Raw genomic sequence first — 26,572 nt, 5'->3', positions numbered from 1 at the left:
TTCAAATTTGACTATCACATACTCTAATTGTAGGACCATTTTCAATAAACCCAAGAAAGGTAAGCATTCTAGATATTTACAGAAGAGATAGTCTAATTATACAACTAACTGAAGGTGTTAAAAAACATTATGAAATTTAGCCTTTTGTAAATGAAATGTGTTATATTTAAAAGATTCATATCTGCTTACTTTATTCAATGAGTGAACTTCTATCTTTCCTGCACCAATATCTCTTAAATCTCGTTCAGCATCATATTTCAAATCATTAGAAACACTAAACCTAGGATGGAAAGTACATAAATATAAATCAATTTTCCTGAGTAATGAAAAATTTAAACTATAAATAACCATAAATTTAAAAGTATATATAATTAAGACTATTAAGATAAATCTACTTCAACATATGAAAATATATTACTCTAAACATATGTGTACACATAAAAATTACTTCATCAGTAGTTAAATCAATTCTTACCATACAGCTCGCTTCCTTCCCAAAAGATAGTTTTCATAAATAACTCCAGCTAATGTTCTTCCTTTACCAACACCAGCTCCATCCCCTGTTATTAATGAAGAAATTTAATTATAATCATAAAATTACAAATTTTATTAAAGTACAACACCAGGAAGCAAAAATTAAGTGCTGTATATGTAATATCTTTGAAGGGTACTTTTCATTTAATTTAATTAATTTTTTTTTTTTTTTTCGTAGAAGACTGCTCTGTGTTCTGGGCATATACACTCCCACCTAAAAGTTTGAAATCACAGCATATGAGAACAGATTTTGTTCATTTTTTTTTTGAAATTAGTTATTACAATGTAAGGTTTAATATAAAAAAAAACAAACACACACTACAAATATTTTACGATCGATTTTTTTTTATTAAGCATTGAAAAATTTACAGTAAAAAATGTTGAAATGATTAATATCAACATATATACTGATTTTTTCATCAAAATATCCTCCATGTGATTTTATCACTATCTTACACAGATAGTGATAAAATCTGTGTAAGATAGTGGCATTCTGGCGATTAATATTATAATAGTGTCTTGAGTAACATTATTCCAAGTGATCTAGATGGTTTCCCATAAATTTTGTGAAGTTGGGCAAACATCATGGACTTGATAGTCTGGATGATACCATAAAAGCTCTATTGGGTTTAAGTCAGGCAACTGGGGTGGTAACACCATAATCTGCAATACCCCCTCCTGTTGTTTAGTTGCTAGAAAGTTCTTGCTCAGCTTAAAGCTGTGCTTCAGGTCGTTGTCTTGTAATATAAAATTTCTTCTACAGTGTCAAAGTCTAGACGATACGGCATTATGTTCAAGAATGTTTTTATAGCCTTCTTTTCTTAAAATTCCTTTAATTCTAACGAGTTATCCACGCAAGAAAAACAGAAGCAAAACCAGATCCTGATGGAACCACGAACGTGCTTGACTGTAGACACACAATATGGCACCATTTTTTTTCTTCAGTTGATCGTTTCACATAAGTTATACGCCAGGATCAAAAAATTTGAAATTTGAATTCATCCCTCCACAGTATGTTTTTCCACTCTTCAACTGTTCAATGTTGATGGCTCAGCCCAAGTCAACCATTTTTCGATTTTTCAGTTTTAATAAAGATTTTCAGACTGCTACATGACCAAGAAGTCCTGCTTGTTTAAGACAAAAATTTTATAGTGAATGTAGAACACAGGAGTTTCTATGTTCCTATTAAACTCAGCTTGGATTTCAGGAGCAGAAATTCATCAAATGCCTTTAGAAATCAGTGTTATGGTCTTATCTTATGCTGTTGTTATGAATGGTTCATCCTGATCATGGTTTGTCCTTTAAACTGCCAGTCTCTTTGAATCATCAAATGGTAGTTTGTTATAAATTTAAGCTTTAAACGAAACACCTAATGTTTTGCAATACATCTCATGGAATAATTTTCTTTATAAAGAGTTGTAATTCTTTTTTCAACACTTATTTCCTTATTTCTTGCCATGTTTATCATGAAACACAAAAAACTTGCACTAAACAGTCTTTCTGAATGAAAAGTGTTCAATTTTATATGTTTATAAGTTTTAGAATCATTTATAATCTATAATATTGAAATAACACTCCTACTTTCTAGAATAATCTACAGTGTTCTACCACATTCAGAAACCTTCCACACCTTTCTGCAATATTCTAGAGATTAACCATAGTTTTAACAAAGAATACATTTTTTTTCAGCAGTATTCACACTGGACATCTTCCATCTCTCTCTCTCTCTCTCTCTCTCTCTCTCTCTCTCTCTCTCTCTCTCTCTCTTTGTTCCACGGTGATATTAAACTGGCCAGTGGTTCACTCAGGGTGCAGTATGACAAAAGTAGTTCAACACTAAGTTACAAAGTTACTGAATAAGCAAGAACACTAAAAGAGAGAAATATCTTTTTTGCATGGATTATTAAGGGTAAATGAAATCAGAGATATAAGTGCCAGACTACTTTCTTAATAAAGAATACAATGAACATAAAATTATAAGCTAAAACATAAAAAAAAAAAAAAAAAACCCAACAAAGAAAAAAAAGCAACATTTACCCTTGGGAGAGCAAATGTGTGGATCCTTGCCAAAAGACATGCTCACACCCCAAAGAACGAGTGCTAATAAAATAAGAAAAAAAAAAAAAAAACAGCACACAAGCACTATATTTTTTTTTTATTCTTTAGCTTATTATATTTTTTGTTTATTTTATTTATTTTTTGTTTTGATACAGGTTGGCAAGGTTCCAAGGAGCAGAATAACACCTTGCCTTACTTATAACCCTATGAATAGCATTAATTATTTTGCTAATTTGGATGCTTAAGTTTTAATTCATTCTATGATTTGGTTTACATTAATAATAGTAATTTAATAATTTCAGTTATTTAAGTTCAGTCTCTGTTATTATGATTTCTTAATTATGAGTTTTGCATATTTGCATTTTGTTTGTCTGTCTTAATTTATTCCATATAGGATGGTGGCCATAGCATATTTTACTCGGCTCATTATTTCTTTTAATGTCTGGGGTATATCATGAAATCCACTGATATTTGGCTGGGATATCAATCAGTGATTGAAATACTGATTGGATCCTTTTCAGAGTCACAAGTGCCCATGTCCTTGAAAAGATGGTGCTTGTGAGCTCTTTTGTTATTATTTTTATTTTATTTTAATAGCACTCATTCTTTAGGTGTGGGCATGTGTTTCTTTGGGCAAGGAGATATACATTTGCTCCCACAAGGGTGAGTGTTGCTTGGCTTTTTTCTTTTTATTCTTTAGCTTATGTTTTTATATTTATTTTATTCTTTAATTTTATTTTTATATTTTATTCTTTAATTTTATTTTTATATTTTATTAATTAATTTTATATAATTTTAATTTTATATTTTGTATCCTTTTCAGAGTCACAAGTGCCCATGTCCTTGAAAAGATGGTGCTTGTGAGCTCTTTTGTTATTATTTTTATTTTATTTTAATAGCACTCATTCTTTAGGTGTGGGCATGTGTTTCTTTGGGCAAGGAGATATACATTTGCTCCCACAAGGGTGAGTGTTGCTTGGCTTTTTTCTTTTTATTCTTTAGCTTATGTTTTTATATTTATTTTATTCTTTAATTTTATTTTTATATTTTATTAATTAATTTTATATAATTTTAATTTTATATTTTGTTTTGATATGGCAGGGTTCATAGGAGCAGCACAGCATCTTGTCTCACCTCTAACTCTTTTAACAGCATTAATTATTTTGCTGTATTTATTGCATGGTTTAAGTTTTTATCAACTTTAACTTAAAATGATATAACAATGTTTTCATTCCCCATAATAAACTATTAGTTATTTCTGCAAATAGGAGAAGGTGCGTGCTTATTACCTGTTTGGGAAGAATCTCAGTTCTGTGCATTCACTAGTTAGAAATCTAACAATTAATTCTGCCTACCTAATGACAACTTACTTTAAGGATTAACAACAACGGTTAAACAGGGCTTGCATTGGAACTTATCACTATAATACATGCAGAAAGAATTAACAGATATCTATGATATTATTAATGCATATGACAAACAAGAGTACCATTCCAGCTTCCATTCTGAGCCCTGGGGTTAAATGAATTATCTAATTAGTTTAACCTGTTTGTGAAGATGTCCAGAACACTGAGGCAGTAACCCTCTGCAATAAGAAATATAACAAGAGTACTTTTCAAAGATTTCTGATTATCAAACTTGAAAAACTTCATTAAAAGAATTACAATCTTGACAAATTACGAACCCCAGCCTTTGGCCTCATTGAATGCTTTTCACATAGGAAATAAAGTTCAATTTATAGGCCTACTTAAGTGACATTATGGGAAGTTGAACACAAACAATTTAAGCTACTGGTAATTCTATAAAGCAAAAATACCGATTAAACTAGAAAACAAAAAAAAAAAAAAAAAAATTAATGCTGATATTTCTGGATTACCTTCTTTGAAATCCTGTCAACAGACAAAATGTGGAGGAGATTTTAGCTGACTTTTTAACTATTTATACACATCTACATTACAGACAAACAACCTATTAAAAAATAATGGGTTGTTTGTCTGTATTAAATAAGTGCTAGTGACACGCACGCACTTACTTAATAGATTAGTCCAGTGGTGTCCAACCTGTGACCATGTAGGCATTCATAGGAATTATAAGTAGAATATTAAACCAAAATGTAAAAAAACTATATATTTATATTCTGTGATAGTGAGCAATTCCTAGAATCTCCCATCCAGAATAAAAATCACATGAATATTAGATTTTTGTTATCCTTAACTGATGTTTTGATAAAATATTTCGCTACTTTCCCATGGGGAGCCACTCCTCCCAAACTAATGAACAGAACTTCAGTGTGTTAAAGAAAGTAAAAAAATGATGGATAGATGTTCTAGATCAGAGTTTCCCAAACTGGGGGTCCACGAAATGTTCAGAAGGTATCAAGTAATAGGTGTTTATTTTCTTAAAATAATATATATACTGATAGAATCACAATGAATTTCGTTATAGAACATTACTTATTTTCGATATGGTTAGTATATATAATTGTATACATATTTCAAATTATTCATTCTATGTATAGCAAATTGATGATAAATAAAGTTACTATTATATACCTGTAAAGAAATAAGAATAAAGTTTAGTTGTTTCACACATATAACTTTGAATTTTTTTCTTCAGAAAACTCAATGTCCTCCCCCCCCCCACACACACAGGAGTACACAAACTTTTTTGAAGGAGGTCTGCAAGCTTGTTTTGATTTTTGAAGGGGTCCATAAATCTCAGTAGTTTGGGAACCACTGTTCTAGATAAATACTAAAAGGTATTTGAAGCTGCTATTTACAGCTTCAAATTGCCCAAAGTCTTGAGGTCAAAATGTGGTGGCACAATATTATAAGACTTATTTGTCATTAGAATCTTAATAGGACTAAATTTCGAAGGAAAGAAAGTAACTTTTCATTCTACTTCCTACTTGAGGACTAAAAATTTTACGAGAGGAATATACAACTGGACAGCTGAATAAGAAGCAGTCCAAAACAAAGCAGTCAGATGACAAACATGACCATGTTGCTGAAAACCAATTTAATTCATATATTGTTGTTTATTCTGTTTAGAATAAGTATTTTTTATTTTTTTTCAATAATATGATCCTTTCCAAAACATTTTATAGTTCTTTTTCCTGCAAAAAGATCATAGGTCAGATATTAAAATCAGTTGCTGTAAATGCTTAAATAGGTCAGATATTAAAATCAGTTGCTGTAAATATTAAAATCAGTTGCTGTAAAAAGCAACACTCTTGAAAGTAATTTAGAAATGACTGGTAAATTACCTTCTTCAGAGTACAGTCAGTTCTGCTATAATGCATATTTTTGCAACACGAATTTGCTCCAAGGAGACTGATATATTAGGGAACAATATGAGTATAATGTGATTTTTGTGTGGCCTCATATGCAATTCTGTCTGCAAGTAACACCAGGTGAATGCTAAACCCAGCACCAAGCTGAACATAGCAATCTGTGCAGCAACACATACAAGTTTATAAAGCTTAAAAAACGTCAAAATTGTGAGAGCTATATTTCCCATTTACTGTAGTTGTATTGGTCAGAGACACACTGTTCTTACTGTATTCACAAGATAATAGATGATATTGAGGGCCGACTCACATTTTCAGAAGCTCACATTTTTCTGTTCAAACAGAAATTTCGTGAGGCGAGATAGCATAGGAACACATTTCTGAAGGTCACTACCATAAAAAAATAAAAACAATTTGCAGTTCCCGGTTTATTGGACTTTACTGTTAGCACAATCTAATTATAAACCAAAAGCACATCACCAAGAGTGTCAAGACTAATACTCAAGATTTCTAAGAGGCACAAGCTAAAGATTATAATGATTTATGCACCAACATCGAGCCATGATGATGAAGAGGTTGAAGAAATGTACACCGAAATTGAGAGTCTTCTAGATGAGCAGAAAACCCACTACACTATTATTATGGGAGAATTCAATGCTAAGGTTGGAAAAAGACAAAACAGCGCAGAAAGGGGAACTATAGGAAATTTTGGAATTGGTGAAAGAAATGAAAGAGGTGAAAGACTTGTGGAATTTGCAGAATTAAAATCTGCGATCAAGGACTGTCAGTAATGAACACTTTTTTTTCAAGAAAAGGGTGAACAGAAAGTGGACATGGAAGAGTCCAAATGGATTAACTACTAACGAAATCGACTTCATCCTCACTAACAGAAGATATATTGTGAATGATGTTACCGTCCTGAATAAGGTAAATGTTGGAAGTGATCACAGAATGGTAAGATGTACACTTGATATAGATTTAGGAAAGGGAAAAACTGACTCGAGTAAATAATACAAAGGTCTTTGAGATAACAGAAGAGGAGAAAAAGCAGTATGTACTGGAACTTAAGAACAAGTATGAGCTTCTGCAGACTGCTGAGGACCAAGATATCGACGAGGAATATTACAACTTTTTGAAAGTGATAAAGCCCAAGAAACCTATAGGGAAAAAGAAATCCAAAGAAGAAAAAATTAGTCAAGAAACACTTGTCATGATGAACCGAAGACGACAAATGAAAAGCAAGAAAAACACTGACAGGGAGAAAATTGAGTATACTGAGTTATGCAAAGCCATTAGAAAGAGACTCAGAGAGGACATAAGAAGATTTAACACAAGAAAAGTAGAACAAGCATTAAGGGAAAACAAAGGATTTAAATCAGCAGCCATGAGCAGTAATACAGAAAGACAAATGATACTGAAACTGAAGAATAGCGATGGTGTACTTATAAACAGCAGAGAAAGCATAATTCAAATAGCAGAAGACTACTATAGAGAATTATACAAGGAGCAGGGGAATGATACCAGCAGTGGGGAAGATGGATTGCAAAGTAGCAACACATACGACATACCCAATATTCTTCCTGATGAGGTAGAACATGCATTGAAGAAAATGAAGAATCAGAAAGCCCCGGGGGAAGATGAAGTTACTGTAGAGTTTTTAAAATTGGGAGGAAGAGACATAACACAAAAACTGGCAAGGCTCTTCACAAAGTGCATTAGAAAAGGTGTGATGCCTAAGCAGTGGAATAATGCAATCCTAGTTTTGCTGCATAAGAAAGGAGATAAATCAGAAATTGTAAATTATAGACCAATTAGCTTGTTATCCCACATCTACAAGTTGTTCACAAGGGTCATTACTAACAGATTAGAAAGAATACTTGATGAGAATCAACCGAAAGAGCAAGCTGGCTTTAGGACAGAATTCTCAACTATGGATCACCTTCACGTAATATCACAGCTAATGGAGAAAGCAAATGAATATAAAACACCATTATGCCTGGCATTTGTGGATTATGAAAAGGCATTTGACTCCATACAGCATAAGGCAATGTTTCGGGCACTGGAAAGACAAGGCATTGATACCCCATATATTATGATTTTGAAGAAAATACATGAGAGTGCTACTTCCTTTATCAGACTAGACTAGACAAAGACAGTAGGAAATTTAAAATTGAGAAAGGAGTTCGACAAGGAGACATAATACCTCCGAAGCTATTTACTGCTGCCCTTGAGGAAGCTTTCAGAAGATTATACTGGTCGCAGAAAGGAGTCAATGTGAACGGAGAGTACCTAAACCATTTATGATTTGCAGATGACATTGTGGTCATAAGCCATGATCCCAAAGAATTAGAGGAAAATCTTAATCAGTTATGCACAGCTAGTAAGGATTTTGGACTAAAGATGAATATGGCTAAAACAAAAGTAATGATGAACAAGTATGCCACAGAAAGGGAAATAATGATTGAAGGAGCAGTAATTGAAAAGGTGGAGTCATATACTTATCTGGGACAAGTTATTAGCTGTAATAATGATAAATGGCTGGAAGTCAAGAGAAGAATAAATTTTCGATGGATAGCATTCAGGAAATATAGTCACATACTGAAGAGCAATATCCCAGTTTGTCTGAAACGTAAAATAATGAACCAATGTATACTCCCCAACGTGACTTATGGAAGTGAAACTTGGGCACTCACCAAAAGAATGGAAGAGAAGCTGAGAACTACACAGCGAAGAATGGAACGAATCATATTGGGAATCAGACTGTTAGATAAGAAGAGAAACATGGATTAAGCAACAAACTCAAGTAAAGGGCATTCTTATCAAAACTAAAGAACTAAAATGGTCTTGGGCAGGACACATAGCTCGAAGACATGATGACAGATGGACTAAGAAAATAACAGAATGGTATCCAAGAGGAGCTAGAAGAAAACCTGGAAGACAAAGGCGGAGATGGATAGATGAAATTCATGAGTTTGTGGGTAGTAAATGGATGGCCAGTGCTCAAAACAGAAGGAACTGGAAAGTTGCTGGAGAGGCCTTCATCCTGCAGTGGATTGAAAATGGCTGATGATGATGAATTATAAACTGGTAGTAAACTCGATCTTCCGCATTTGTGATAATACTGATAGCTGGAATTTTGTGGGTTTTTAAGTTATTATGGTGAAATGTGTTTCTCCTTCCACGAAATCTTTATTCATATAAAAGACATAAGTAAATTTTCAGAATCTGCTCTTCATTCCAATTTTTTAAGCTTCATAAACTTGTTTCATTTGTGCATTACACGTTCGTCATTATTATTGCTTATCTTTTTTACTGTTTTAAATTTGATAACCCCCCCCCCAAAAAAAAGTCAGTAACAGAAATATCATTTAAGCAAACTTCATATCTTTTCAAGGTAATGTGCTATATTTACTGTAATATTTATTAGAAATTAAGATGTTTAACCTGTGACAGCAATTTTATTGGATTTCTAACTTTTTAGTGTTTTACTTTCCTGACTGAACATTTTTTTGAGTGCTTTGCCCTATCTCTATTTTCCCCATAAGCCCTGTTGTTTTTAATGCAAGTTGTTTGAAATACCACAAGGTAGAGATTTTTAGGAACACATGTACCGCATTATAGAGGAACTGACTGTAATATGATTAGCTTTTAGATATCTTCACTCTATGTCGATCTATTCACTTTTTGTGGATTCCTGTAAAATTTTAAAAATGTCATGTTTCTGAAATGGCCAAATCAATTGTTGGATATTTTGCATTTAATAATTTTAATTAAAATAATTAAATACAAAACCTGCATGATTAACAATTTCTAGAATTAGAAAACAGGTCTTGAATGTCAGGCTGTATACTGCTATATAATTTCTAGTAATGACCGAAAGACTGATTTAAGTTAAACTTTATTAAAATAAATAAATAGATATATACATAAGTAAAATACTAAAACAGATATATACATAAGTAAAATACTAAAACAGATATAAAATAAAAGCACTAATATATATTATTAGCACAAAACATAGTCAAGAATAATGATATAGAGAAGCTATATGATATGGGAGGAAAATTAAATTTAAAATTAGATAAGTCTGAATTACAATAACATAACTTATGGATCAGGGACTCTGCTATAGCAAAACATTGATCGTTTTTTCAAAATATTTCAAGTTTTTTTCAAAATCTTAAAATATTTTCAAAATTTATTTGGTATTGTTTCAATTGGTGCAAATCTTATTGTTTTATTTTCCTGTTCATTTCACCCCCCCCCTTTATTTCACAACATATCACTCCCAGGGTGTACACCGTATATTCGTCAGTTTTAATTTTTACATAAAGCTCGTTAACATGTTCTACCTACAATATTTTACACACACACACACACACACACACACACACACACACACACACACACACACACACACACACACACACACACACACACACACACACACACACACACACACACAAGTAAAAGGCAATAAAATAGAAGCTTTTGGGGCTTCTATTCTGATTAATTAATTTCTATTCTGATTTTATTTTGATTATTGGTTAAGATAACAGAAGACAATTGGGCATAATCAAAAATCACAACTCTGGTGCCGGTAACACAGTACAGGAAGGCCTCTCATAACGCGAGTTCGATTAACGTGAATTTCAGTTAACGCTATTTGAAAAATTATACCACTTTTCACTTTACACGATGCAAATTTCCAGTTAACGCGATCTTTTTTTTTTTTTTTAATGCGATAGTTGAAAAAGATTTGAATCGCGCGTTAAAGCTTACTGCAAGTAGTATGGTCAATAAACAAACGTTTGCCTGTTGCCCGCCTCGGTGTGTTCCATCGGAAGAAGACGTGTTACTTGTTTGTCTCCTGCTAATAAAGTCAATGCACACTTGCATAAAAATTCAAATTTTTAAATGAGCCAGATGAAAATGTTACTGCGAAGGAGATAACGGTAAAAGAATTAGATGAAATCTTTCATATCGCAAATAAATATCGTTCTCTGCAATATTTATTTCGCCAGGGCCCAGAGAAGATTGTTGTCAGCTATTGGAAATTGACTGATGAAAAGAGAAAGTCAACACTGTTCAAATATTTCCGCAACCGTCATTTCTTCATTGTGTATTTTATGTCAGAGGTTCCCAAACTTTCTCGATTCACGGCGCCCTTAGTGTCTCAGTAATTTTTTTAAGGCGCACTCAGACCAAAAGAAATACCTAACAGTTCCGCTTAGTAGTTAGGTCCAAACAACTTAATAAGAAACAAAACTGTGAACTACCTCGAGCTAGTAGTTCGCGCAGTGTCCGACAGATGGCGAGTATCGCTGTGTTTCCCTCGAAATTTTAAAATATTCCATGGCGCGCAGTTTGGGAACCGCTGTTTTATGCAATAAACATTTAATTCCATAATTATTTTCATTATCTTTTACACTGTATACAGTTAAAAAGTTATTTAAAAGGTATTTTTAAAATTCTTTATGGACATTCCAGAAGGTCAAAGACCAATTATAATTTTTCCTATTGGTTATTATATTCGATTAATGCGTTTCCGTTTTGTGCAATGCGCTTGCGGGACGTTAATTGAGGGCCTCAATTAATCACGTTAATTGAGGCCCTCCTGTATTATGCATGCATAAGGAACGCCAGTCTCATCGCACTGTAGTACAGCAGACTCCATAATGGAGTGTATACGAACTCCCCTATTACAATTCATAGTACTGTTACAGCTGACTATGTGGAGTGCCTCAAACCATGAGCACTGGTGGTAATCACGCCAATAGTCTACGGTTTCAATGTCATGTTGGGGATCAAGGTAATGCTGCTCGACCCAATAATGTTCAGCAACAGCAGAGCGCATTCAAAGATAGGGGTGCAGAGAGCCACTTCATGCTCTGAGACACGATCTTTTAACCACCTGACAGTCTCACCAACATAACACACCCCGAAATCTAGACATGTAATATGGTAAATGGAACTGCTCCATAAAAAAGGAGAAATAGGTGTTTTCACTCTGGAAATAGTGGAATGCAATTTCCTGACAGGAAATTGCATACTCCATATACGGTAAGAATGTAAAACTTGAGCGAGATATTCAAACGTGCCCAAATAATAAGGGATGTAGGCAACAGAGATAAAACTCATTATTGTGGGGAGGATCTGATTGATTGACAAAATCACAATAAAATTGCACAACACCGCATAGAACTCGATAATCAAGACCTGTTTTCTAATTCTAAAAATTGTTAATCATGCAGGTTTTGTATTTATTTTAATTTTTTAATTAAAATTATTAAATGCAAAAAATCCAACAACTGATTTGGCCATTTCAGAAACATGACATTTTTCAAATTTTACAGGATCCATAAAAAGTGAATAGATCGAGATAGAATGAAGACATCTAAAAGCTAATCATATTACAGTCAGTTATACCTCTACAATGCAGTACATGTGTTCCTAAAAATCTCTGTCTTATAGTATTTCGCACATTAAAAACAGAACTTATGGGGAAAATAGGGGTGGGGCAGAGCACTCGAAAAAATGTTCAGTCAGGAAAGTAAAATGCTAAAAAGTTATAAACTCAATAAAATTGCTGACATGGGTTTAAACATGTTAATTTCTAATAAATATTACAGTAAATATAGCATTACCTTTACAAGATATGAAGTTTGCTTGAATAATATTTCTGTTCACCAACTTTTTTTTTCTTTTTTTTTTTTTGGGTTATAAAATTTAAAACAGTAAAAAAGATAAGCAATTGATAATGACGAACACGGGATGCACAAATGCAATGCAATTTCCTGGTATGAAATTCCATTCCATTATTTCCAGAGTTAAAACACCTATTTCTCCCTTTTAAGGAGCGGTTCAATTTACCATATTGCAGGTCTGGATTGTGAGACTGCCAGGAGGTTAAAAGATCATGTCTCAGAGCATGAGGTGGCTCTCCACACCACTAACTTTGATGTGCTCTGCTGCTGCTGCTGCTGCTGAACAGTACTGGGTCGAGCAGCATAACCTTGATCCCTGACACGACATTGAAACTGTCGTCTATTGATGTGCTGCGAGCACTCGTGGTTTGAGGCTTTCACAAAATCAGCTGTAACAGTACTATGAATCGTAATAGGGGAGTTCATATACACTCCATTATGGGGTCTGCCATAATACAATGCGATGAGAGCTGGTGTTCCTTACACATGTGTAATATTGTGTTACTGGCACTGGAGTTGTGATTTATGAACATGTCCAGTCATCTTCTGTTATTTTACCCATACACCGACTAGCTGATGAAGGGACATCTTGTCCCGAAAGCTCTATTTATTGCTTTTTTATTTATATATATTTTAACGCTTTTATTTTATATCTGTTTTAGTACTTTATTTATGTAAAAATCTAGTTATTTATTTATTTTAATACAGTTTAATTTAAACCAGCCTGTCAGTTGTTACTAGAAATTACACAGTAATTCCTAGAATTTATAAAAGAAAGTGATACAAGCTGAAAAGCATTCAAATCGGAGTGTTAGAGATATTAAAAAAAAAAAAAAATGCATCACACTTCATAAAATTGACCACAGGACCAGAAAAGTGCTAAAATATAGCCATCCAATATGTAATACTCATAATACCATTATACCCATTGGCACAGTAAAAACCCCTTAAAATATTCTCACTAAAGAGTAGGAATGTTATAAGAAATTATTTTTAAATCTGTGTGCACAAAGGATATACCAAGAATTATTAAGTTTCTCAGTACAGAGGTGCAAACAGAGCCTTTAATTGTTACATAACAACTGAACTTTGCCAAAATTTTCCACCCTCCAACTCCAAGTGAGGAATATTAGATCCATCATCATTCTAGAATTCTAAGTGATAACCTTAGCTAACATCAATAGAAGAATGCCCACAAGAAACCTCAGCACCTAAATAGGAATAAAAGTTAATCCCATAAAAATTCCAAAGCATTTACTTTTATTCCAGAAAAAATCCAAAAGCCTTCATTTTTATTTTTAAAAAGATCCAAAGTTCTTACTTTTATTCCCATATGGGAGGGAAGCAAGTATACCAGTGTCTGTTGGTCATAATCAGCAAGTGTCAACGCTGACTTTCCTACATTAAAGAAAGGGTTGTATCTGATTTTCCTGCTGCTTATGAGTTTTCAGGTGTATTAAGTCAATATATATCCAAGCTTCATACACTCACTGCTTTCACTTGAATTGTCACACAACTCAAGGGAATTATATGGTGCATATTGTTTTCTAAAAAGATGTTTAATAATACCTTCATCTGGGAGTTCCAGCTGCACAAGTGCTATAACAAACCAGTTGTAATCAAAACTGTACACGATAGAGATAATTCAAATGCATTTCTAAAATCAGCATTAAAATCTCTATGAGAATTGTCAATGATTACTGAAGTAAAGTAGAAATCATTGGTAAATTATAGTAATGAAACTGTTGTTTATCACATTTATAGCAGTGTTTTTCAACCTTCTACACCTGGTGGCACTTTCCTGAGTGAATCAAATTCTGAAACCATTCTGTGGCCCATTTCTAGTCATAACAGTTTCCATCTTCATTTGGAAATAATTTATTTTGCTACGTGAGATCACTGGTTTGGGGGGAACTCCATTACAAACCAAGCACACGATGTTCTAAGAAGCTGGAAACATGGAGGAAACTGGTGAATTCCTGTCTAGATGAGTCTTGGATCTGTATGGTATAACATACTTGAGTGAAAGAACCATTATGCAGTATCTTGTCATTCTTTGTTTCTACTTTTCAAAGCGACCCAATGCTAAATAACTCATAAGATAACGAACAAATTTTATTTGTTGATCTTAGGACCTACACAAATAAATTTCTATTATCTATCTTCCTTTTGTTTTTCTTTTTCCGTGTGTTTGTGTGTGTGGTAATCTGGTCTCTAATATATGAAGAGAATGTGATTAGTATGATTTTATTTACCATTAACTGTATCTTATCATAATACACAATACTAACTAAAAATTCTATCAAAAAAGCACTATAGCTTTAACAATAATCCTCATATTATTTGAAAATTACTAACTTACCAATCAGAAATCCAGATCGCGATCCATCAGGCAGGATATTTTCATGCTTTTGGCAAGCATAAACAATGGCTTCTAACTGGAGAGCTGATAAAAGCTTCCTGTCTACTACTTCTTCAGAAATGGAGAGATGATATTCAACATTTGGTGGCTGTATGCTAGACAGAGAACTAGTTTCGACTACAGGATCAGGATGACGTTCTCCAATTTTTACTGTAAAAGAAACAGCTTATACAACTTGCTTCATGAGTAATATAAGCTTATATCATCTTAACTGCAAAACTTCTATAAGACAAAAGGTAATTATTTTTGCATATGGAATGAGATTACTGGCCCCAAACCATTAAAATTTTCAGAAAACTGAACAAAAATTACATCAAAGTAAATACAGTTAAACTTCTCCTAACAGACACCTCTCTCTAATGGACATCTCTCTACAACGGACATTTTCAAATTCCCCAACTCTCCTCTATTGGTATTAACGTGTTTTCAGCTTCTGTCTAGCGGACATTCTCTGTAACGGACGCGGACAGGCAATCTGCACTGTTTCGTTTAGATTAGCACTTAATTTGAACTCCCCATAATGGACAGCAGGCGAGCTCACGGCCCTTTTTCTAGGAACTTTTCTTCCATGTATTGCCTCAATCGTGTGTTTATTTTCTATTTCCGATTCTCTGAATTTTATCAAGGTTTACGTCGCGGTTCTAAACTCTTTTTCAAGAATTTTAAGGCACGTGTAAAACTTCTGATGAATTCGGTGTGTGCAGGGGGGAGGGAATTTGGTCGGCCTTTCGTCTTTTCAGTTTTTTTCAGTGTCGTGTGAAGTGCACAATGTCTTCTCATAAACATTTAACTTTAAAAGATAAAGTCGAACTCATTAATGTGTATGATCGGCAAAAAAATAGTGTTCACAATCTCGCTGCAAAATTCAAAATCGGGAAGACGCAGGTAAGCGACATCCTAAAGAAAAAAAATGAACTGCTCAAACAATTTTGGCAACATGGAAATGATCAGGTTCAAAAAATCAATCCTGAAAACTGTTGGACTTCAAATTGACAATGTTACGTATGAGTGGCATTGTTGCACACGTGCTAAAAAAATTCCCACCAATGGACCTATTATTAGGGAAAAGGCCATGGAGGTTGCGAAATCTATGGGAGTAAATGAGTTCAAAGCTTCTGTGGGATGGCCAGACAAGTTCAAAACTCGGCATAAAATTTCTTGGAAAACCATAAGTGGTGAAGGTGGATCTGTTGATACTGGGGTTGTAACAGAGTGGACCGTCAAATTGGAAGATTTATGTTGTGATTTTGAAGCTAAGGATATTTACAACTGTGACAAAACAGGGTTGTTTTTTAAAGCTCTTCCTGAAAAAACAATGAGTCTAAAAAACGAAAAGTGCCAGGGCGGAAAAATTTCTAAGGAACGCTTGACTGTACTATTGTGTACAAATATGCTGGGAGACTTTGAACAACCTCTTGTTATAGGAAAACCACAAAATCCTCGTTGTTTCAAGGGCATAAAGTTGAATCTTTTGAATGTTGTCTGGAAGTCTAATAAAAAAGCGTGGATGACACGAGATATCATGAGCGAAATGATAAGTCACTTTAACCAAAACATGATTCGTCAAAACAGAAAAATTATTCTTTTCATGAATAATGCTGCATCTCACCCGCACATTGAATTGTCCAACATTCAAATCGCTTTTCTGCCACCAAACACAACTGCAGAGTGTCAGCCCTTGGATCAAGGGATAATAAAAAATTTTAAACTTCACTACAGAAAATGTGTTTTAAGACATCTCATTGCAAACATGAACGATGTAACATGTGCGAGTGACCTTGCAAAGAAAATCAGCATCCTAGATGCGATTCAATGGATTTCCTCTTCAGTAAACGCAATTAGAAAACAAACTGTTGTGAACTGTTTTGTAAAGTCTGGCTTCTCAAACGCAAAAATTGAAGTTGTGAACAGCAATGTGGAACAACAAGAAGAACAAGAACTTCAACGTCTATTGATAATGTACGATACTTCAGCTACAAGTGACCCTGGCTACAAAGATATAGACTCAAACCTCACTACAGAAGATGGTGCTCTAGATATCAACGACATTATCATTGATATTGTTCAAGAAGTTCTTCATGAGGATGAAGAAATGGAAGGAGGTCATTCTGTCGAAGAACATATTAACGACGAACCACCGATGAAAATGGAAGAAGAGCTCATACAAATCAATCATTTAAAAATGTTTTTCGTCGCTGAGGAAGATACTGAAGGACTTTCGATGGTTTCTTCACTCCAAACAAATGTTGAAAACAAAATTATCAGCCGGAAGAAGGTGCAGAAGAAAATAAGTGATTACTGTATGTATTTTTCTTAAGATAAAGTCATAATATGCATAGCACACTTGTATGTATATTATTTACAAAAATATTGTGCAAAATCTGTATATAATTTAATTTTACATTAAACGTTTGACGATTTTTCTTTATCTCTTGTGTATGTAATTGTATATTATTTACAAAAATATTGTTCAAAATCTGTATATATTTTAATTTAATTTTACATTAAATGTTTAACGATTTTTCTTTCTTTTTTTTTTTTTTCTCCCTCAGACTTCTTGTTAGCAGACACTTCTCTCTAAGGGACAAATTCTCATTTCCCATGGCTGTCCGTTAAAGTTTCAATGTATAATCAAGATCAACTCTTAAATCAAGACAGAGCAAAATCAATTATTAAACAACACTAGAAACATTGGTTATGATTTACTAAAAATTTGGTTTTTTTTTAATGAAAACCCCAAACACGAAAGGTATCAAAACCTATAGTACTTAGTACCGTGCATGGGTTAAAGGAGAAGTATGGGGGAGGGAGATGCCGGAAACTTTGCTCTAGAGACTAAACATGGATTTCACCACTTCAAGCCTCCAATAAGCAAAGTGGTAGTATTTCACCGGTTGATGAAAGTCATCTACCACCTGAGCATGGAAAAGTTTAAAGAAACTCAAAAAACACTGGTCGGCATCAATTTCCTCCCCAAAATAATTGATAGATTCTTTTAGGAAATATGTTTAAAAATTCAGATATATATACTTAAAAAGTTCTCATTCAGTTTTCAAATATCATAGGTTAACGATTGAAAACCAAGACCTGTAGTTGGTTTAAGCATCTTTTCCATCTATTTTATCTATTCATTTATTTTTTAAAAATTTGTTCTAGAACATTCGGGAGATTTCTACAACATTCAAGAATGTTCTGGACCATTCTAGAATAGTGTTGCATGCAGATGAAAGGTCAGATGTTTCTGGAAGGTTCTAGAACTTTAGATGGAGTTCTATAAAAGCATCGTAAGCCTCTTCCAGAAACTTCTCTACCAGTATATATACAAGTGGGTTCCACACTAAGCAAGCATCTTTGTATTTCAAAAAGTCTGTTTCAGAGAGCAAGTGGTGAACAAGTGTTTGTAAACGAGTGTTGTGTGCATTAGTGTAAACTCTGAAGTGTTTAAATTAAAAATAAAAAGCTACAATTTCTTTATTGTGGTAGATGACTTTCATCAACCTGTGAAATACCACCACTTTGCTTATTGGAGGCTTGAAGTGGTGAAACCCATGTTTAGTCTCTAGAGCAAAGTTTCCGGCATTCCCCTCCCCCCATACTTCTCCTTTAACCCATGCACGGTACTAAGTACTATAGGTTTTGATACCTTTCGTGTTTGGGGTTTTCATGAAAAAAAAAAAAAAAAATACTTTAAACATACATGAAAATGTTGCATTCTTGCTGAAATAAGCCTGACAGCTTTTGCTGCTGCAATTGTGGAGAAGTGGTATTAAAATCACAGTGGAAGCCAGTGTCACAACTTGTGAGAAAAGCCCATGAAGTCTATTTTGGATTGGTATTGGTATTGGTATTTTTGGGCACAAGGGCAACTAGGGCCAAAATGTGCCTGTTCTTATGACCTGTTTTTATATAAAATTTGGTTCCAGTTTGTAATCATAGAAAATCATATATTTGTATCTGCTTAAGAAAGGTGAATAGTTCTTTTAAATTCGCATTGTTTCCAATAATATGGGCAAGTGATAGAGGCTCTTTCAGTTGTGACAGTGAAGGGAAACTATTTTTTCGGAAATAGGAATACTGCTTACAATCTAAGAGTATATGCTTGACGGTAAGTGGTAAAGCGCAATGAGTGCATTGAGGTGGGACCTCCTGCTTGAGTAGATATATATGGGTTGGATGTGTATGCCCTATGCGTAATCTTGCTAGCACAACCTCTTCTTGTCTGTTTTTTCTTAAGCTAGATTTCCATAGTGCTGGTTTCTCTTTGATTTCAAGCAATTTGTTGTTCGTTTGTGACCTCCAGATTTCAGACCACTGGATTGTATTGATTTTTTTAATGTGCTTCAAATAATCTACGTATGGTACATGGTAATGTGATGGTATTGCACTGTTTGGTTGTTTGGCTGCCTGATCTGCTCTCTCGTTACCTGTGATACCAGAGTGCCCTGGGATCCAGCAAAATAGCACTGCATGATTCTTACTTCGTAGCTGGTTTAAGCAGGAAAAAATTTGTTTTATGACGGGATGCGATATTGAAAGTTTATTGTCCAAAGCGGATACTGCACTCATGGAATCTATGTATATTATACTGCTAGTATTGTGGGAAGTGTTTATATTTTCTAGGGCTAATTTTATTGCGTATAATTCTGCAGTGTAACTGCTACACTCAACTGGTAATGATATTGAAAGCGTAAAAGTGGAAAAGACAGCTGCAGCACCAACAGAAGAGTCTGTTTTCGAACCGTCTGTATATATTATACAGCGTTGAGCATTGTTGAGGGCATGGTCTTTATGTAGCTGTTTAATACTTTCATATGGCAGGGATTTTTTTCCCCATTGCTGAAAATAGTTATCACAGTGAGGTAGAGTTACAGACCAGGGTGGATCAGGTACATCTTTCTCTTGAAGCATATTGTCAAAGTTTATGTCCCAGGCATGTATCAATTCTTTTAATCGAATACCAGTGGGTCTATTTTCTGTAACTTTGCTGTTGTAGAACGTGATCCAATCAGGGTTGAGAAGCAATGGTCGAACAGGATGGGCTGGAAGGCTTTGAATTTTGGCTGCATAATTAAGGAGCAGCATTTTCCTTCTAAGGTGAAGTGGAGGTTCATACGCCTCTACATACAGACTCTGGACAGGGGATGTTCTAAAGGCTCCTAGCGAAGTACGAAGGGCACTGTGTTGGATGGTGTTCAGTCTGGTTAGTGCACTTTTCCTAGCAGAGTCATAGACAACAGCTCCATAATCTAATCGGGACCTGATAAGAGCGCGATACAGATGTAGGAGAGAGTATCTATCAGCACCCCATTTCATAGCAGAAATGGACCGAAGAATATTTAGTTTCTTTAAGCATACTGTTCGGAGATATGTTATGTGAGAAACAAAGTTAAGTTTGGTGTCCAACATTAAACCTAGGAAACGAAAATTACTGGTGAGTGGTATCAGGTGGTTCTTTAGCCGAAGTTCCGGTTCCGGATGCAGCTTGCGTTTTTTGCAGAAGTGGATTGCAACTGTTTTTTGTTCTGACATACGATATCCATTGTGCTGTGTCCATATTTCCAGCTTATTTATGGAGAGTTGCAGCTGTCTTTCAATGGTAGGAATATTTTTTGAACTGCAAGATAGAGTGAGATCATCAGCATACATGTATAATTCGACAGTACTGGGAATATTGTGAGTTATAGTGTTTAGCCTAAGTGAAAAAAGAGTAGCGCTAAGTATTGACCCTTGTGGGACACCTTCTTCTTGGGTATAGATACGAGAAAGTACTGATTGATAGCGAACCTGAAAAGTTCTGTTTTGGAGGAAGTTTTTAATAAATTTCGGTAAATGTCCCCGCAGTCCTAGGGAATAAAGTTCTCGCAATATGCCATACCTCCAAGTTGTGTCAAAAGCCTTTTCAATGTCCAAACTTACCATTACAAGGTGTTCGTTTTTTACATAAGCATTACGGATGTTAGTTTCTGCTTTCACCATGAGATCTAAAGTGGATCTGTTTTGTCGGAATCCAAATTGATTGTTGTTTAGCAACTTTTGAGTTTCAAGAATCCAGGTAAGTCGCCTGTGTACCATCTTTTCTAGAGTTTTGCCAAGACAACTGGTGAGGGAGATTGGTCGATAATTTTGTGTGAGTGATTGATCCTTTCCTGGTTTGGGAAAGGCTAGAATAACGGAGTGATGCCAGGTAGAGGGATATGTACCTTCAAGGAAGATTCGATTAAAGAAAGTTATTAGCAAATTCAAATCTATATTGTTTAGATGTTTTAGCATTACATAATAGATTCCATCAGCTCCAGCAGCGCTATTTGGTGATCTGTTTATTGCTGTTTGGAGTTCAAAAAGACGAAAAGGTTGATTGTAGGCTAGAGACTGAGTAGTTTGGAAATTTATCTTATATTTTTCAGCTATGGCTTTAGTTTGTAGAAAGGAAGTATCATAAGCTGTAGTGGCAGAAGTTTCGGAGAAAGTCTCTGCAAGCGCATTAGCTATTTCTTGTGGTGAGGATATTTCTTGTCCGTTCTTGATTAATATTGGAGCAGAAACCGGGAAAAATTTGCCATTTAGTTGTCGAATTTTTTTCCAAATAGTTTTACTGCTAGTGTCTTTTGTGATAGAAGAGGCAAACTGTATCCATGATTCTTTTTTGGCTTGTCTTCTAATTTGTCGTGCTTTTGCCTTAAGCCTTTTAAACTGGATTAGGTTGTCGGTGGTCGGAAACTTATGGAACTGATTCCAGGCTTTATTTTTTTCTTTTTTTCGCTATGGTACAAGCGTCATTCCACCAGTGTTTAAGGTTTCTGTGTTTGAAAGTAGAAAATTTTGGTATTGCTTTGGAAGCTGCTGCTAGTATTTGTTTGGTAATGTGCTCGGTGGCATCATCAATGGACCCTAGTTGTATCAATTGGCTATCAAAGGAGATGGAGACAGAAAACTTTTCCCAATCTGCTTTAGAAAATTTCCATAATACCCGATGATCGGGGCAAGGTGTCTGCATTGTTTGAATTCTGCATATTATTGGAAAATGATCACTGTTGTGCAGATCATTTAAAACCGTCCAATCTATAGTAGGAAGTAACTCAGGGGAGCATATAGATAAGTCAATTGCCGACATACATCCCGTGGAGAGATGAGTGTAGGTGTTATGACCAGTGTTCAGCAAAGTTAGGTTCAGTTGGTCTATGAGTTTTTCTAGCAAGTGCCCTCTATTATCCATGTAAGCAGATCCCCATAGCGGATGATGTGCATTTAGGTCACCAAGAAGACAAAAAGGAGATGGTATCTGTTTTATAAGATCTTCTAATTCTTTCAACGTGTAGATATTGTTAGGTGGAAGATACAATGAGACGAGAGTTATTGTTTTTCCCATTGCTACACGAACTGCAACGGCTTCTAAGTGGGTCTGAAGAGGAATGTTTCTTGCTGGAAATTTACAATTCACTAGAATTGCAACTCCACCATGTGCATGGCTTGAACTAAATCTATCTTTTCTATGGGCTGTAAAATGTTTAATCGAATAAGTTACCTGTGGATTTAAGTAAGTCTCTTGCAAGCAAAAGGCTACCGGATTATATTGTGAGATCAAATCGTATATATCATCGGTATTACTACGTAAACCTCTGCAATTCCATTGTATGATGTGCATCATTATTTGGTTTTAGAGAGGGAAGATGATTCTGTCTGTTTCTTGTAAGAGGGTGCAGTTTGCTTTTGACGATCATGTTTTATCTTATCCTTTCTTGGAAAATAAGGGCGTCCATATTCTGTACTCCCTTCTACATCATCGATACCAGTAGATGAACATCCAGTCTCCATGTCATCTTCTGCATGAAGATCAAGAACTGTTTCTTCTTGTGCATTTACAGCTTCGCTGTCCATACTGCTTGAATTTGGTTGTTTCAATTCAGAGGCACGTTGCCTTTGTGGTTTCCTTCGTGATTTATCGATTGATGTAATTTTTCAAGGACTGTTTCTTCTTGTGCATTTACAGCTTCGCTGTCCATACTGCTTGAATTTGGTTGTTTCAATTCAGAGGCACGTTGCCTTTGTGGTTTCCTTCGTGATTTATCGATTGATGTAATTTTAGATGGAACTGAGAGTGGGGTATTGTTTACTTCGTCTATTGAAACAGGTTTGTTAGCGGGCTGATCTGTCAAAAGTACAGATCGTGCCCATTCTGCAATGGATGTGTTAGGTGGGATTGACACTTCTGTTTGGGTAGCAACAGCTTGACAGTTTTGGGTAGCAGTAGCATAGCTGCGTTTTGGCATAGTTACCTTGACTTGTCTTCTTGCTTCTTGATATGATACTTTGTGTTCAATCTTAAACTTCTGTATATTTTTTTCCATTTTCCACAGATCACATGATTTTGAATAAGCTGGGTGATCATTCTTACAATTTGGGCACTCTGGAGATTTTGCAGTACAATCTGTTTGAGAATGATTTTTCGAACCACAAATAGGACATGTATTTTCTCCTCTGCATGTTGTTTGAGAATGACCGAATTTTTGGCATTTGAAACACCTTAAGGGATTTGGAATGTATGCTCGGACTCGGCAGTGGAGGTAGCCTGCTTTTACTGAGTTTGATAAATTTGGTGTACTGAAGGTCAATATGATATTTCGTGTTGGAACTAGTTTATCGTCTTTCCGGATCATGATTCGCCTTGCTTGTGTTACTTTTTGTTCTTGTAATTCCGTAACTATTTCCTCTTCAGTGACGTTTAGTAGATCCCACTCACTTATTACTCCTTTAGAGGAGTTCAGTGTATTATGCGGCGTGACTTTAATTGGGATTCCGCTTATAGTTGACAGTTTCAATAACAGTTCAGAGTGTCTTGCCTGCGTGGTTTCAATTAATAGATCTCCTGACTGAAGTCGTTTTACCATTTTTGGTGTTCCTGCTGAATTTTCAAGACACCTTTGAATGACAAAGGGAGACAAATTGCTTACTGGTTGATTCGATAATGAATGCATTATCAAAAAAGCTGGTGGTTCTGGTTTGCTAGAATCTGTTCTCATTCTTTTCGAGAGACTAGGATCATGTTCCCTTCTACGGGTGTCAATTTGTTGAGAGCCTGTTGGCTCTATTGGTGGAAATTCGTCGCAATCCATTGTTGCTCCTTTTCGCCCCGGGAGAGGAGCTTCCTTCTCCCAGGTTACCTGCCCCGCCACGTGGAGGTAGGAGCAGTGCCACCAGTGACCAAGCGATAAAAAGTTAGTGGTTAGTGTGTTACAAGAGTTAGTTATATATATACAAAAGAAAGGTGATTTTCCTTTCTTGTAGGAGGCTTCCTTCTTTATTTATAAAGAGCCAGAAAATAAATAACTTTGAAAGTAAAAGACTTTAGAAATTTTAACTACTTCTTTATAGAAAATTCGCTTTGAAAATCGCTTTGGAAATCGCTAGATCACTCGCTTGGCACTCGGGGCCAGTCTATTTTGGATGTAAGTTCAGAGATCAATATAAAGTATGGGCTCCAAAGATTTCCTGTAGCTCAAATTCAAGGACTTTGACAGGCTGGCTTAGAGGTAGTCATAAATCAATGCCTTTTTCTGTTCCGGTGATATGGCGGGAACCTCAAGACCACATAAACAACTGCTACTTTTGCATGACCAATATTTCTGGTTTTTCTGGGAAATCCAAGCATAACGAAGAGTATCCTAACGGTATAATGTCAGTGCCAAAGCCACCAGAAACTTATGGACTTGACTGATTCAGAATTGGAAAAGGAGTCTCTAGAAGATGCAGAATGAGTACAGATCCAGACTTTTCAACTCTTGATACTGTGAAGCCACATCTAACCACTCAGGCAGAATGGAGCAATTTGGTCTGAGATTTGGACCTCTCCAAAACCAAGCCTCAATTACTAGGATCATGGCTTCAGCAGTGGAATCTTCTTGAAAAGGGTGTAAAGGTGTCTTTTTATAGGAGGAGGCAATCTAACATAATAATCTATTACTCCATTGATGGTGCTTTGGTATATTGTAACTATGTTCAGGAATTAATGAGTTACATCTGGAGCACATCCCCGAGCAGTGGAGGTTTTTTAGTGATTCATCGAAGATCAGTTTGAAAGCAGTTTTACTGCATAATGGAAATAAGTATCCACTGGCCCATGCAGTTCACGGGAAGGAAAATAACCTACAGGTTCTTTTCCGTTTTTTTCCAATTTAACACCTTGTTCTGCCACTACAAGGTAAAAAATGGACAGCCTGTTCAGAAACTATGCCAGGCCAGAAAAATGTAGAACATGCTCCTTTGGTGGATAAGACAAAAATCTACTTACCTCCATTGCACATCAAGCTAGGTTTGATAAAAATATTTGTGAAAGCAATGGACAAAAAACAGAGAAGGATTTTCCTCTTTGAGGCAAAAATTTTCTCAAATCAGTGAGACCAAAATAAGAGAGAATTTTTTGTGGGTACTCAAAATATAGCAAGTGGTTGATTGTTGGAAAAGGCTTTCATCTGTTGTTTTGGAAGTGGATGGGTTGAATAAATTGAAAGGAGAACTAGACAAATTCTTGGCTGGTATGGATGGGTGAACTGTGTTTTTTTTTTTTTTTTGGCTGACACTATATAAGCTTTCTTTCTTGCATCATTTGCCACTACTACCACCTCCACAGCATGAACTAGATTATTTAGAAGATGAAATGGACTGCAATTGGCAGAGCCCAAATAACTTCAGCCAACCCTGAGTATAAATGCTCACTGAAGAGACAGTTGTTTAACCAAGATGAACTGAATGACTTCATTAGAGACCAAGCTCTTTTGTTTAACCAACAAGCTTGGTTAAACAAAAAGAACCAAGTCTTGGTGGCATTGTTTGCAGTAAGCAGTCTACTCTACTACTACTGCAAATGACATCAGTGGAATTGTCACACGTACACCTTACATCTTGAATGGTGCCTCTTCACCAACACCAGTGAAATCGCAAAGCTGTTCTTTTGCATAATGGGAACTTGACCCAGCAGTTGTGGTACAAACTCTATTACACAAACAGTGGTACAGCATCTTGCAGGTGAAATTTTATTTTTAGTTATTGAAAAAAAATTTTGGGCATTTTTGAATTGTCCATGAAACTACAGCAGTATTTCATCTTTTCTTAAAAGATTGCAATACTTGTATATTTTTATTATTTTTTTAAAGAAAATTTATAAAACAGTATTATTACAATAGGTGATCAATAAATATTTACTCTCACCTAGAAATATTTGAGTTAGGGATTTGATAGGGTGTGCATACTACTAAGTCTCCTATTTAACATATATTTTTCTAGATCCATTGGTTACTGAACTAGAACTAAGAATACAGTGAGAGGTGGTATGCTGGAGAAGGTTCAGGTCTGATCCATTATAAAATTTTTTCATTTGCAAAACTGAGAAGCAAAACCAATACATGAGATGAAAGCTGTATATGAGGAGAATTGCCCATCATATTAGACCAGTGGTTCTCAAACTTTTTAATGTGAAGACACCATTCATTATGAAATTCATTATGAAAAATTCCCGGCATCCCCCAGCACCGGGTGCATGGTCGCTGGCAGAAAATTTTTAAGGTGGTG

At 35.0% G+C, this 26,572-nt stretch overlaps 1 protein-coding gene across 4 annotated transcripts in view; it reads right to left on the bottom strand.

Moving 5' to 3' along the window:
• The window catches only part of LOC150081714 (protein strawberry notch homolog 1-like), a 374,252-nt gene that overhangs the window by 262,709 nt on the left and 84,971 nt on the right, over positions 1-26,572 (bottom strand). For all 4 annotated transcript variants that reach the window (XM_090378820.1, XM_090378821.1, XM_090378819.1 and 1 more), the window contains exons 4-6: positions 14,951-15,160; positions 476-560; positions 190-280 (exon numbers count right to left, since the gene is read on the bottom strand). In XM_090378820.1, coding sequence (XP_090234946.1) covers positions 190-280; positions 476-560; positions 14,951-15,160 — 386 coding nt within the window. The remainder of the gene's footprint in view (positions 1-189; positions 281-475; positions 561-14,950; positions 15,161-26,572) is intronic.

This window comes from Mastigoproctus giganteus, chromosome 8, assembly GCF_048544385.1.
Source record: "Mastigoproctus giganteus isolate SK-2022 chromosome 8, ASM4854438v1, whole genome shotgun sequence".
In the NCBI taxonomy this organism is placed as follows: domain Eukaryota; kingdom Metazoa; phylum Arthropoda; class Arachnida; order Uropygi; family Thelyphonidae; genus Mastigoproctus; species Mastigoproctus giganteus.
This window is presented reverse-complemented; position numbering and strand designations above follow the sequence as displayed.